This window comes from Schistocerca serialis, chromosome 7 (assembly GCF_023864345.2).
Source record: "Schistocerca serialis cubense isolate TAMUIC-IGC-003099 chromosome 7, iqSchSeri2.2, whole genome shotgun sequence".
Lineage (NCBI taxonomy): Eukaryota > Metazoa > Arthropoda > Insecta > Orthoptera > Acrididae > Schistocerca > Schistocerca serialis.
Genome location: NC_064644.1, coordinates 373,577,391 through 373,591,874, shown reverse-complemented (window position 1 = coordinate 373,591,874; position 14,484 = coordinate 373,577,391). Strand labels below are relative to the sequence as shown.

At 35.4% G+C, this 14,484-nt stretch overlaps 1 protein-coding gene across 4 annotated transcripts in view; it reads left to right on the top strand.

Annotated features, from left to right (window-relative positions):
• The window catches only part of LOC126412177 (endophilin-A), a 761,714-nt gene extending 750,540 nt beyond the window's left edge, over positions 1-11,174 (top strand). For all 4 annotated transcript variants that reach the window (XM_050081660.1, XM_050081659.1, XM_050081658.1 and 1 more), the window contains 2 exons: positions 2,394-2,509; positions 4,761-11,174. In XM_050081660.1, the coding sequence (XP_049937617.1) occupies positions 2,394-2,509; positions 4,761-4,880 (236 nt within the window). In that variant the 3' untranslated portion in view covers positions 4,881-11,174. The remainder of the gene's footprint in view (positions 1-2,393; positions 2,510-4,760) is intronic.
• Positions 11,175-14,484: the final 3,310 nt, after the last annotated feature.

Below are 14,484 nucleotides of genomic sequence, written 5' to 3'. Positions count from 1 at the left end.
CTCTGTACAACAACAAATAAGTTACACTCAGTGTCAGTACAGTTCATCAAAGGAAACGGTTCGTTCATCAGCCCTCTGCTTGTCGGCTTTCACATTTTCCTCACTATTGACGCATGCCAGCACATAATGGAACATTGTTGTTCATCTACCAACACTCTGCTGCAATGTGCGCAGTGAAAGAGGTGGGTATTGTTCCATTGTACAATGGTTTTACTTGGCAAGGTCATTATTTTCTGCCAGTTTCAGTTGTCTAATAGCACTTTAAGACATGCAGTAACATGATCTCGAACAAATGGTATTTGTCATTCAAACTTGACTCCCTGTGTGCAAAATTATGTTGTGTTTCAAGTGCGGTAAAAGAGAAATTTATAAGACTTTAGGAAACAAGGATAAGATTCAGGATGAATGGATGAAAGGGAATAGGCAGATGAAAAGAAAGGCAAAGAAGACCGGAAACGAAGAAATTAATGAAATAATGTGGGAATGGTTCGTACGTGTACAGGCAAAAAACTTAACTTTATCTGGACCCTTGTTGCAAAGTGAGTCCCTGAAAGTCACTAAAGAGCTTGGAATTAATGGAGTTTAAGGTATCCACAGGATGTCTGGGCAGTTTCAAAGCTAGGCACAACAATGCGTGAATTGAAGTGTGTGGGGAGGCTAAAGATGTGCAGGAAAGTGTAGCAGCAGGATGGAAGACAATAATGTGCATCTGAATTGTGAATTATGACCCAAAATGTGTGTTCAATGCCAATGAAATGGGACTGCTTTATTATGCACTGCCTCAAAATCACTATCAGTTCGAGGTGAAAAGTGCCCCGGGTGGAGGAGTGTTCAAGGAAAGACTCACTGTAATGCTGTGAGGGAACATGTTAGATGAAATGGACAAGCCACTGGTGATTGGAAAGGTGGAAAAACTGCGTTGTTTCAAAAACATAGACGTCAGTAAGCTTCAAGGCACATGGCGAAGCAATATAAAGGTGCTGATGGTGAGTGGTCTTATGGAAGAATGGCTGGGCTCTTTCAATGCCAAAATGAAAAAAAGGAAGTTGCCAAGTTCTCCTTTTCCTAGACAATGCAGCCTGCCACCCGAAAGTAATGTTATCAAACATGAAATTGACTTGGTTCCCTCCAGGTTCAACCAGTCTCTCTCAACCCATGGACCGGGGGGTTATTTACATATTCAAGTGTTATTATAGGTCATTACTGATGCAATCTCTTATTCTTAGTGTTGAAGAAGCTGAAACTGCATTTGCTCTTCCATGGCCAGTTTCCGTCGTGGATGCAGTAAATTGGATTGGTTTGGCAGTAAAGGAAATAAAACCTGAAACTGTCACCAAGTGCTTCAACAAAGTGGGGTTTGGGGGTGAGAAACAAGATGCTTTGGTGGCCATCAAAGTTCAAGAAAATGTTGCAGCAATTGCTGAATTAATGAAAATGCGAAACATTTCATGTAGTGCAGGTGATTATATTTGAAGTGATGACTTTTTGTAATTCACTCCACTTTCACTTCAGCAACAGATTTAATAGAAATCCGCAACACAGAGGATGATGAAGAAGAAACAAAGGAAGAAGAACAAGAACAAAATGATCTCCCTAGAAAAATTAATATGCCTGAAGAAGCCATTGCATGCGTAAACGATGTAATGCAATTTGCAGCACACAAAAATTCTCCCAACTTGTTGGAACTATTATATGGTGCAAAAAATTGTATAGAAAAAACAATTTTGAATAGGAAATTCCCTCGTTGATATGTGGCAAAAAAAGTGAAATGTAAAGCAAATAAATATGGGAATAATATGTATGTACATACAATAATAAATGAATTTACAGTTCGAGTAAAAACATAGAAATGCCATGTTGTGTACCAGTTAGTGTAATAGTCCAGTGTTCTGTTCTCCAGTGTACAGTAAATGAACATCTGCTGTGCTGGAGTGAAGTTACGTAATCAAAAATTTGTACTGTTCTTTTGTGCATGATACCTGACAAATTTTAGGCAGCCCAGTTTGGAAAATTATTTTAGTTCCAGGCGATTCTGTTTTGAGCTAGTTTTACTGTGTCTACATCTAGACACATGCAAGCTACTGCTGTGATGAGATGTGTATTCAAGTCTGAATACTGATGATTACTTGCAAGAGACACTACATCTTTCCTTTCTTAGAATAGCAATTACTTCTAGTTTTAATTGCCTATAGTACTGCTTTCAGTGCCTTGATCTCTTTGGTAAGTTAAAAAATGGAAATTATTATTTACACTTCATCAATAACAAACATTTTAGGATGTTAGTAAATTATGTTTTGCTACAATATATCATTCATTTGTAATATTATGGTTATTGCTGTATCAATTCTTATAAAATATGTCTGGTTGTTAATATTTAAAATGCCATGTTTCAGCATCTCCTCTTCCATCTCCTATGCGTTCTCCTGCACGGTCTGCTGTACCAAAAATGCCATGCTGCACTGCACTGTACGATTTTGAACCAGAGAACCCAGGAGAGCTAGGTTTTAAGGTAAATTAATGCCATTAGTCTCTGTGTCTGTATGTTTAAGATGCATTTGATGGAGCACTTTGAATTTGTTGCTGAACATGTGAGGATCACAGACTTTGCAGATACTATCATGTAAATTATTATTATCTTTAAATTGGTTTCTTGAAGTCTTAGGGGGCATTTCAGTCTGGAAGGGGAAGAATTTGGGACTTCATCTCAAAAGTCTGTTCACCTAAGAGTCAAGGTCAGTAAGGTCTAGTCTCGACATTGTCATGTGTGATCTTGCAACAGTGTGTTCTCATGTGGAAGTCTCCAAACCACATTCAGTTGATAGTGTTTGTAGTTGCTAGTGGAGGCACCCAGTCGGAGTTTGCAAAAGAGAACCTATAAGGGCAATGGTGATTGAAGCTGTTTATTCAGAAATTTGTTAAAGTAAAACTAATTTTTGCTTGGGACTCTGGAGGGCTCATTTAAATGTGGCAGATTGAAGCTGTACAAATATTTCGAAAATTTTTGTTATTGATGCAGCGTGAAGTGTAGCTTATTGTAAAATATAAAAGTCTAGGAAACTTAATACAGGACACCAAAATGGAAATATGTATTTCAGTGTGTGTAACTGAGTGATGGTCACACTGATGTTACAGGTTACACCAGCCACTTTTCCAGTATTGAGCTTAGTAGACTCTCCATCTTTTAATCTCTCTCTCTCTCTCTCTTTCTCTTTCTCAATTTTTAATTGCAAATGTGGTTCAGTTTGCTAAATCATATTAAATTTATGTTCACTCTCAGTATTTAAATATGATGTTAATAGCTCAAGCACATCAGTGTGAAAGTATATTGGAGTGCCATCCTGTTGAGAAATGACATCATCGCTGGCCTCTTGCAATTTCAGGATAAGCGATAGCAGAAGCATGTCCAGGTTAGGAAGCACGCGGATTGTTGCCTATGGAAAGGAGGGGGGTTCACACACTTTTTGCCTTGGCAAAGCACAACATATATTAACCTTTGCAGATCCACAGACATGTTCAGTTCTCTGTGGGGATTCTCTGCTCCCCATATCCACATGTTATTCTAATTTACTGCACAGTTCAGGTGAAAGGTAACCTCATCACTGAAAATCACCCTGCAGGTAAAATAGTCCTTCATTTCTGAAAACATTTATTGCCATGTGAAATGACTTGGAACAGCTGAATTCAACATGGTTGAGCTTTGAGGGATTTTTCCAGCATTCTCCAAACAATTGGTTGCAGAATTTCTAGCTTCTGATTTGAACGAGATAATACTGAATGAGGAATGTTTCCCTGATCCATTCAACTTCTCCTCAGATGTTGATGCCCACCCACTCTTGCCATTACAAAGACATCCTGTTTCCTTAAACATCTGTACCCACAAATAACTGGATTGTCTGGCAGGTGGAGCTTTTTGGAATGTGGTCCTGAATTTCTCACACACTACGGTTGCAGGCTAAGTCTTGCACAGAACTTCATCACGCCGAATGCCTTCTCTGCCAGTCTGGCAGTCATGTTGCCGGAGATCATTGTAACAAATATTGTTTTCAGTCACTGAACAATCCTGTACATGGCATTAAAATCCGATAACATGAGTCTAAAAGAAAGCAGTTGAAGAATTTTGTTTTGGTTTTGACTGTGAAATGTTACTCTTGAAGCACAGTCAGTAGTCATCAAGCTCATTGACAGCCCAATAATCATAGCATCTCCCTTTGTCTCCTACATATCTTTGTGAAAGTACTCATTTTGCTCCTCACAGTAATCCTCATAGTTTTCAGAAAAGTAAGTGTAATGCAAGCTGAAGAAGTAGACCTTATTGGCATTATTTTAAACAAACAAGACAGTGCAACAATATCTATTTTAAGCACATGTCTATGATTATGGTTATTCCTCATAATTTTGACTTTGTCAATGAATTTCAAAACTTAAATTGTTTACAAAGTTACGTTTTAGGAGCTGTTGGAGGCTTGAACAGCTAATAGTTATATGTTTTATTAATGATGATAAGTCTGTTATTAAATCTATTGTTAGAATTAAGAAGAAATATCTACTTTTAGTTGTGAGTGAAGTAACTTTCTGTTTTGTGTAAGTACTATATATATTTCTTCCATGAAAGTTTTGTGTATTACTGAAATGTATGTTCTTATCTTCTTCACTTTATTCTTTATATTTTTGAATGGGAACTTCAAGCTGTAGAAATGTTATTTTTTTAAGCTATGTTTTTACAGATCTGCTAACAGTTATTTTGTGTATTTCACTTTCAGGAAGGAGAAACAATAACACTAACAAACAAAATTGATGAGAACTGGTATGAAGGCACCGTCAATGGCCGAACTGGATATTTCCCTGTAACTTACGTACAGGTTATTGTCCCTCTGCCGTGAACTGTCTCTTGTATTAAACTACAATTTGCAGCTGTTACTACTGTTCTCATATTGACATGTGTGTTGTTTCCATCCAGATACTTGGTAATTGTTAGTAAGCTCTTCAGTTATACAATTTTATGAATGATACTGCATGCTGATTCATAAAACCAATTTATTTGGATTGAAATGTTCCAAGGAATAAGCAGATTTTTTTATGTGAAATCAGAAAACAATACTCTTAGGTAAGACTGTTGGAAACTGTCATGTATTATGTACTTTCACTATTTGATTGCTCTGTTGGTGTTTTGTTAATTACGAAATTGTTTGTGAAGGCTGTACCCACTTTGAGTAATTTACTTGATTGCTAGGTGGGGTGCGGCCATTAACAGAGCTAATACCCAGTATTGGTTCTGTCAGTCTGATTAAGAGTCTGTTGATTCATGACTGCATTCAAACAGTGCAGGGACAATAATTATTGCTGAAAGTTCTTGTCAGTGTTGATTCTCTTGTAGAATATGAATTAAGCACTAATGTTATTACTTGTACTCTACCTTCGCTGTCTATAAACTGATATATATGAGCAATTTAGGAAAAGTAGTTCTTTTATTTCTTGGAGCATTCAGCATTAAGAAGTAATTTTCGAAAAAGTATTTCTTTGTTTATAACCCTTGTACAAGTATTTTCTCATAGTCGTTTCTTTTCCAAAAAGGAAAAGAACATGGTTGTTACAGAGGTAATATTACACCATACTTCATGAAACCATTTCATAATGGGAAGAGAGAAGGGTTGTAGATAGTCCTTGCAGCAATGAAAACTAAAAATATTTATGAGATTTGTGTTATTAATCTCATATGTCTGCTAGTTTTAAATGATGCATTCCAAAACAAAACATGGTCAAACTCATTGTCATGTGATTTAATTTCGTTTAGTACAATGCTCACTTAAGTGTGAGTACAATAAGATTAGTATGCATGACACACACATGAATTGAGGCACACAGATTATTGTATAACTTGCGATATGACTGTTACATCTGTATTGTTTTGTGTTTGTATTACAAGTAGTTAATACACATACCATTTCACTGCAATTTCTCATGGAACACATTAAAAATGAAAAAGTCTGCATTTCCTTAAGTAATGTGTAAGTAAAAACTGCTGAATAAATAAAAATAAAAAATAAATATAATGAATTTAGAGATGGACTATAAATATAAAAATATACTTAGGAGCATGCTGCATCATGTAAATGATATATTGTTATTCTTAAAATGATGTCTAGTATTCTGTACATTTAACATAGTACTTAAACAGGATATTTAAAAAATACTACAAATTTTGTTCAGCTTTCAACAAGGTTTGTGATAGTGGAGAAAAATAGTGTGGTAGAAACTGTATCAGCTGTCCCTTTTACATTGCATATTGATGCATTCACAAAATAATTAAAAACTTTTTGTTCATATTATATGAATCATTTCTCCTTTCCTTCTTAGACAATACTATCATTACTTGGTGAGAACTTCTAGTAGAACAATAAAGCTTCAAATGAAGGTAATGTGCCACTCATTTAGCAGATGAGTTTGTTGATGAAAAATAAAATATTCATTCTTTTCTCATTGCATGCATTTATGGAAACAGCAACTTAATTATTTCCTGGTACTTCATTTGCTAAATGAGTGGCTCAGCTTTTATTGGATGCTGTCATTCTTTTGAAGGGGCCTTCTGCAGGTATGGTAAACTAAATGATTGTTCTTAAACAGTAGAAAATTGGAAGAAAGTTGAATAAAACAAAGCTACAGAGGAAAGAAAATACTTCAGTACTCCTTCAGAATGAAAGCAGAGTTTAAGAAGCCTCATATGGGAAACTTGGTCCAGGCATTCCAGGATCATCTGTGATATTGACCTATTCAAATATAGATGATTCTTAAGATTTATTGGATGTTCATATTGTCTCAGAGGGGTATTTTAAATGTTCAGATTCATTTAATAGAACAGTAAGTAATCAAAATGTTAATATTGCCTTCATACTGCTTCTTTATTATTTTCATTTTAAATTTTTTAATTTATTTTCTCTATCTAGGAAATTGCACTCATGATCTGTAGTTAGTACAAGATTTGACTGTGGAATCTAGTCAGTCATGAAAGCATCACAAATGTATGAGGGATTGCTAACATTAATTGCTTTCACAAATAACATTTTTTTATGATTTTAGTGATGGATGATATTCATACCCCTTTCTAGTCATCTGTTGTGGTTTAAAATCAGAATAATAAACTATAATGCTTGAAACCAACAAGTTTCTAGTTTTTTTTCTTGAATTTTAAACATAGATTGGTGGCCATGTTTAAGACAGCATTAAAAATCACTGTAAATGCTTTCTTTTTAAATAATCATTGAACAATGTGATTGATCATGCGTTATGTGAATGCAATTCTATTTTTGTACATGCCAAAGTATATTTTGAAAAGTTTAAGGCCCAAAGATAAGTTTTTCCTGCAACTGAACATTGAAGAAAAAATGTTGGATTGTAAGCTCTCAGATAGGCAGCACATTGGTAATATGGTCTTTCAGTGTAAATTTTAATTGCAGTCTTTTTATAAAATAATTTTTTTTTTTTCGAAATTTCAATTCAGATGACAAGGTGGATGGAATTTCAGAAAGTATCCCGGTGGGTTATTAATGATGTGGATAATTTTCTGCAGTAATCATAGGGAAGGTTGATTAGTTTTTTTTTTTATCTTATTGTGCCACAAACATAGTGAAACTGAATTTGTTATGTATGTGTAGTGTACAACCTATATTTGATTGTCTATAGACTGCTTAATCTATTAAGAAGTGATATTTATGTTTAACACATTGGATGAAGTCTATGTCACCTGCATTTAAATGAAGTTTGAAGTGTGCTACATAATAATGACATGCAACATTACTCAGTTGATTGAGGTTACACAGTGCAGATTAACAGAACTTCTTAATTATTTGTTTTGCAGTGCAACACATCTAGTAACAATGAGTGATCTCTTTATATAGGAAAATGTCCACAAGAGAGAATTTTTTCCACTTCATTCGTATATTGAACTTAAATGGAAACAGTAACATTATCTAACTTAAAAAAAGGTTTTAAGGTTTTGTTTAAGAACAACTGGGCTGGAACTTATTTCTTATTTGTGCTCTTTTGACTAAGTACCTTATCCCAGAACAGTTTTCAAATTCAAATTGGAAGCAATAACTCAGTATTGTTGTTAACTTTCTGTTCTTTCGTTTCTTAATTTACACTAAGCCTCCTAAGAAATTCTCTGCCTGTGCCTATGCCTGTGCTGCAGTAGTATACATTGCCTAAAGAACCAGGAAAATGAAAGATGATTAGAATATCAAACCTTCCAAAGCAATGTATTTTCAAACCTTACTTATTTTGAACTCTGAATGGAGATATGTTGCTTCTAAAATACTTCAGTATTGTGGCAAGATATATGCTTGTTTCCTGTTGGAATTTTTTTTTTCATTGTTGTGTGTTGTAATTCAATAGTTATTGAGAAATGTTTTGAAATTCTTAGTCTTTCCTCCTACTTTCTCTAACATAGTTGAATAACTTGTGGGTGGAATCATTTAATGAAATGTTCTTAATGTTTGGAACACAAACCATCACTTGACAGGGATGTCATTGTTTGCATGTGAGTCCACTGAAAAGAGCCAAGTAGTTATATGCTCCTGTACTTCGGGATATGCTGAAGAAATGGATTGCACTTGTGTTCTAGACTTGTGTATCTTGACAATATTGGGGAGAGCAGACAATATATTTTGAGAAAACCCTGTTCTTGATATTGTGAAGGCCATTATTTTTCATGTATAAATACATACAGTAATATTTTTTATCAGTGTTGTTTCATCTAGTGCTTTAGCGTATGTCCTCTTGTAGCAAACAATTTGATAAAATATTAGATTATTAGATGCAATACTGCACAATTTCATAAATACAATTGTTAATTTAAATCCATAATTGAGAATTTAGAAACTGTAGAATATCAGTGTTTCTGTACAAATATTTACTGAACTGTAATCAGGAGAGATGATAAATTAGATGTAGAATTATTAACACAAAAATGGAACCATGTTGTTCAGTGTACATTATGTCACATAAACTCATATGGAAGGCAGCTGTAAAGCTCCCTACCAGTTAAGTTTTAAGCAAACAGATATTATTGTAATAGAACTGATCAATGAACTGAAAATGTAATGTGGATAGAGAATATTTACTCACCAAGCAGCATTATGTAAAACTATGGAGAAAGGTATAAAAATCTAGCTTTTAAACCAATGACTGCTGCTTTTAGTATAAGAGAGGAATGTGTTGAATGAAAAAAGACTGGTAAGGCTTAAGAACACTGGAAAAGTCACGCAGAACCTTGAGTCAAGGAAGACTTACAGTACATTTCCATTTCTTACCATTTGGTGAGGAAATTTGCCCTATCCATATTATCGATATTGCTTTAAGGAACTTTGTTACAAGTACACATTTAATTACCTAGTTTCAGTATGCAATTTGTCCTTATGGTTGACATTTCTCTTACAAAGAAATAAATAATCTTGTAGTCATATTTGTTTACACTTGATTACATCAGTAAAGAAAAGCTTCTCAGTGAGCATCTTAAAACATTTACATAAGTGCAACTGTGTGTGTTCTCTAATGGCTCATAGTATTCTTATAGTAGCTATCCTGTCAGAGAGAGTTCATTTCCTGAACGCATTCTTCCTATCTCACAGAAAGATAATGACATAAGCAATAAGTGTTCTTGAGATTTCATGTGTTAAACTTGCTCTGTGAATCATCTCCTTATGAAATTCTTGTTGTTTGTCTGTACTGATGGATGTTCAAATAATGTATACCACTGATGACTATATGTTTCAGCAATTATTACGCTAGAGGACTGTGTAAAGTCCTTGCATTTTCTTGCAGTCTAGCAGCTTATGAATCTAGCTATTTTTGAGTGTTGAACATTTTGGAGTGTGTGTTTGTGTATGTTAATGAAAGTACACGACTGAGTTGTTGAGAGATTGTGTTTGTCTGATGTTCAGTGTTTAAGGAATTTGTATCCCATAATGGCATATGAAATATTATGCATTTATGTTGATATGTTTTGGGAGTTGTCTACTGTAAACATTCCATGTATATCTGTGGCATACTAAAGAACTTCAGGTGTACTATGAAACATAATATTCAAGACTCAACTATAATATTTTCTGAGTGTTGGTATATGACATCTTTTTACTTACTTATATAATTTTTGTGTGATTAAAAATTATTGTTCCAGCAGATTTTATAAGCATGTGGATGAAAACACAAAATTATGAGTTTGTGATCACTTGCATGCCATTGCTTTCATTTTGGTTCCGTGACCCTTTACTGAGGGTAATATAAAATAGGTTGCACAAGTTAGATTTGTGTGCTATGTAAGTATACATGAAATTACTCACTATATGGACTGTTATTGAAGTTGAGATGTAAATGTTACAAGTATTGTATTATGTTTCTCTTGATACAGCTTTCTGGTTTTGAAGTGCATATCAGTCAAATGTGTCTGACATTCAGTCCTTTCAAATTCAGCAACAGTATTAAAAAGAAACAAATTATTATAAATATGGAACATGCCAGTGTTACAGAAATATATCATTGTTGACCCATTTTGAAATATTTAGAATGTGATGTTCTTGCTGAAATTTAAGATTGATAATTATTTATTTTTTTCTAAATATGCATATACACTACATAGTTATAATAGCAGTTCATTGTTACAGTGATGAAACTGACACTAGCAATGTTGCAAAATTTTTTTACATAGTTATAAAGTACATTTGTCACGAATTAAAATTTAGTTTACAGTGAAAAACTAAATGAGTGCTGCTGTGCTAGTACCACATAAGGTACCATTTGAAATTACACTTTGGCATCCATTGCTATTATTGATTTAGTTTTGACACAACTGATTACTTAATTGTGTTGTTACTTATAATACTGAGTTATTGTGCCATCTTGTGTATTGGTATGAATGTATATAATTTTTGTATACAGAAAATGTCAGTACGAAATATTTTAAGTGTGATGGTTAAAGTGTGGTCTGTATTACATGATAAAATTTGAAATGTAAGAATAATGTATATCTGTATCTGTGTGTTTGTTTTACCTCTAATTAATATGCATCATGTATTGCTGAACATCTACCTATCCCCTCAGCTACTTGTATGTATTGGAAAGCATTGTAAGTGTGTGAAATGAAAGAAAACTAGAACAAATACAAAATCTGAGATGAGAACAAATGACTGTGGTTTTATTGGTCCAGTAAGTTGCCTTCTGTACTTGTAACATAATACACATTACATATACAATCTAAATAATATATACGTATAATATCTTACACAGTAAATACACACAATAACTTGCACAGCATACACATAATGATACATAATGCACAATAATTTACAATACATAATCTTTTACAATACATAGCATTACAAGTCTGTAATGATTTAAAATACCAGAGTTTAAAAACTAAAATTTTTTAAAGTAATATCTCTGATTGTGTAAGGGGCATTCAAAAACAAATGAGCCGGAGGCATAATTACAGAAGCCAGCACCAGTATGTTAGAGGTATTGACCCTGGCTGTTGAGACACTTGTCCCACTGTGACACAAGGTGGTGAATGGCTGTCCCATAAAATTCCCAGGGCATGTACAGCTGGACGTCATCATCCGAGGTGAATTGTTTCCCCCTCAGAGCCTTTTTAAGGGGACCAAAAATGGGATAATCACAGGGGGAGAGGTCTGGACTGTATGGAGGGTGGCAGAAAACCTCTCTTTTGAATTTCTGCAGGAGTGCCGCGACTGTGTTGGCCGTATGAGGCTTTGCATTGTCGTGGAGCAAAATGAGCCCATGGATGAGATTGCCTGGTTGTTTTGATTTGATCGCTTGGTGAAGGGTGGTCAAGGTTTGCGAGTAATGTTGGGCATTCACTGTTTTCCCGAGCTGCAGGAAGTGGATCAGAAGGGGGCCATCTTGGCTCTTCTGTCGACGTCTCCATGTCACTGTTTGCAATGTGACTGGCAGCGTTGGACAATTGATGCATGCTGCTGTTAGCTCTGTATAGTTATGTGATGTGCACGTGTGCCCTGTAGCGACGGGCTGTGAACTTCCACACAGTGGTCGGAACCACACCTCATTACCCATGCCACAATATTACCCTCCTGCCATCGGTTTGCGCATTCCAGACTCTGGCTCATTTCTTTTTGAATGCCCCTTATACATGAGTGATTCTCATTTTGATTTACTTTATAATGCTAGTTTCTCATACTGTGCTTTATGTATTATTATTTCTCACTGTCTGATGTACTCAGCCACACTATAGAATTCCTCTTCTATTAGAAATTCTTTTTGGGGTTGCAGCGAAATTCTTTTCAGTTTTGAAGTTTTGTAATTACCTTGGTAATGTTTATACCAACTTGATACTGTAGTACTGACATTGTGTTACAGAGATGAATATTCTCATTGCTCTCCAGTTTTGAGGGATCTCATAATGCACTCACAGTGGTAAATATTACATATCAGAGAACACTTCTTGTATGAACATCTTGAGATCTGACATTTGAATGAGTGACATTTTTGACATTTCAATGGACACTTCTATTCTGTAATGCCATCACACTATACATTCTTATGGTACACTCTTTTACTTTGTGGTGCATCGCACTTCTCCAAACTGGGATGTGGAATGATGGAACAAACACAAAGCTCATGCAGGCACTGCGGCTCATGGTAATACTGCTATTGTGTCCCACCGTGAAGAAGCATCCATCTGCATCACCTTCCATGCAAACGAATAACAAAAAAGATCTCTGAATGGCTTCCTGTTTGTAACCACTAAACTATAATACAGTGTAACAATTGTGACCATCATTTGTTGGCTAGGAAGATGTTGGGTTACTCGTGGGATGTGGAATGTGGAATGTTGGAGTGATGTGTGACACCACAGCATCTGGCATGTTAAAAATCTTGTCAGCCAGCACCTGTCTCTCACCTTCAGTACTACTCAAGGTGTCTCCTGCATATCTCTGATAGCAAAAGCATTGTGATTCTTGACTGTTTTCTGTTGAATTGGATAGTCCAACAATTTTTCAGTGTAGGGTCAGGCCATTACTGATTCTTTGTAACACTGCTCAGCTGAATACTTTCAGCCATTGTCAAGACAAGTAGATATCAATTTCTGAACAAAAAATTCATGCCTATACATTCCTTCAGATTGCAAGGGCATGTGACACAAAGATAACATTAGGAAATTCAAGGCACATGTGTCATGCACAACACAGTCAGTACAACAAAGTCAGAGTACAATACTTGAATGTCCTGGGTGGAATAAAAGTAATGGAAGAGGTAATGGTAAGCACACCATGTGTAGCTGATGTGCTGAGTGATGGATAGGCACATAAACAAGACTGAATATTGCTGAGCTTTCAAACAGGTCAAAAAAAGGAAACACACAAGCCACACACACAAATTATATTGACCTGGAACTGCAATCTGACAGATGAGTGGTACATACTGTTACAACTGGGTCCTAATGTAGTCATAGTTTCAGAAGTATAGAAGATTATTGTTGAAGTTGTTCTGATCTCAAATGTACTTCATTAATTAATTTCATTATACAAGACCCATAATGAAAGACAACTCCCAGGAAAAGACAAGTGGGTGGTAGAAAGAAAAACTGTATGAACAGGAAACTGCTACTTCACTATTATTAATCATTTGTATACCGCAAGGCTCAATTTAAAGTGGTAAAATGTAAAGGGGAATCAAAAAGTATCTGTTTGAAGGTCATGCAGTCCAGAATCAGTATGCCATTCGGGCAAAATCATGAGCATTGAGGCAATCATCCCACTGATGCATCAGGTTGAAGACACCCGTTAGGTGAAAAACGTGTCCTCCTGCATGAAGAAATCCATTTCATAACTGCCTGCTGCACGTCCTCATCTGAGAGGGATCATAGACCCTTCAAGGCCTTTTTTAAGGGCCCAAAGACATGATGACTGCGTGGGGAGAGAACAGGACTATAGGGCATGTGCTCAAATGTAATGGATGTGACTGGCCTAACAGATTGAACGGTGTCTTGTGTTGGAGAGCGACCAGCATGGAACTTGGCACACCTTTCCACAATGGTTGGGCAGTCTCTTTGGATGCATTTGGTAATAATGTCGCCATAGCTCATGTTTCCACACTTGCACATCAAAAAGACACTAATCCCTTGCCTACATGTTAGTGTGTATACACACACACTAGAGTTGTACTATGTTTTATATATGCTGCAGCAATGCCCTCAAATGGAAACTATTCGATCACCGCCTTGTAAGTAGAAAATCTGATACTTGAAAACGGCTGTTTATATCTTCTACTGCTAGCTTATTCTGAGGCACCAGCTAGGGGGGTGGGCAGCTGCCCTAGTGAGAAGTCATTTAGTTTATGAATATGATAAAGGACCTGTAACTGCAAGTCCTGGGTTTTTATTATCTAAAATACCTGGAAAATATCAATAATATGACCTGAAAATATCGATAAAACTACGTAAAAATGATATAAACA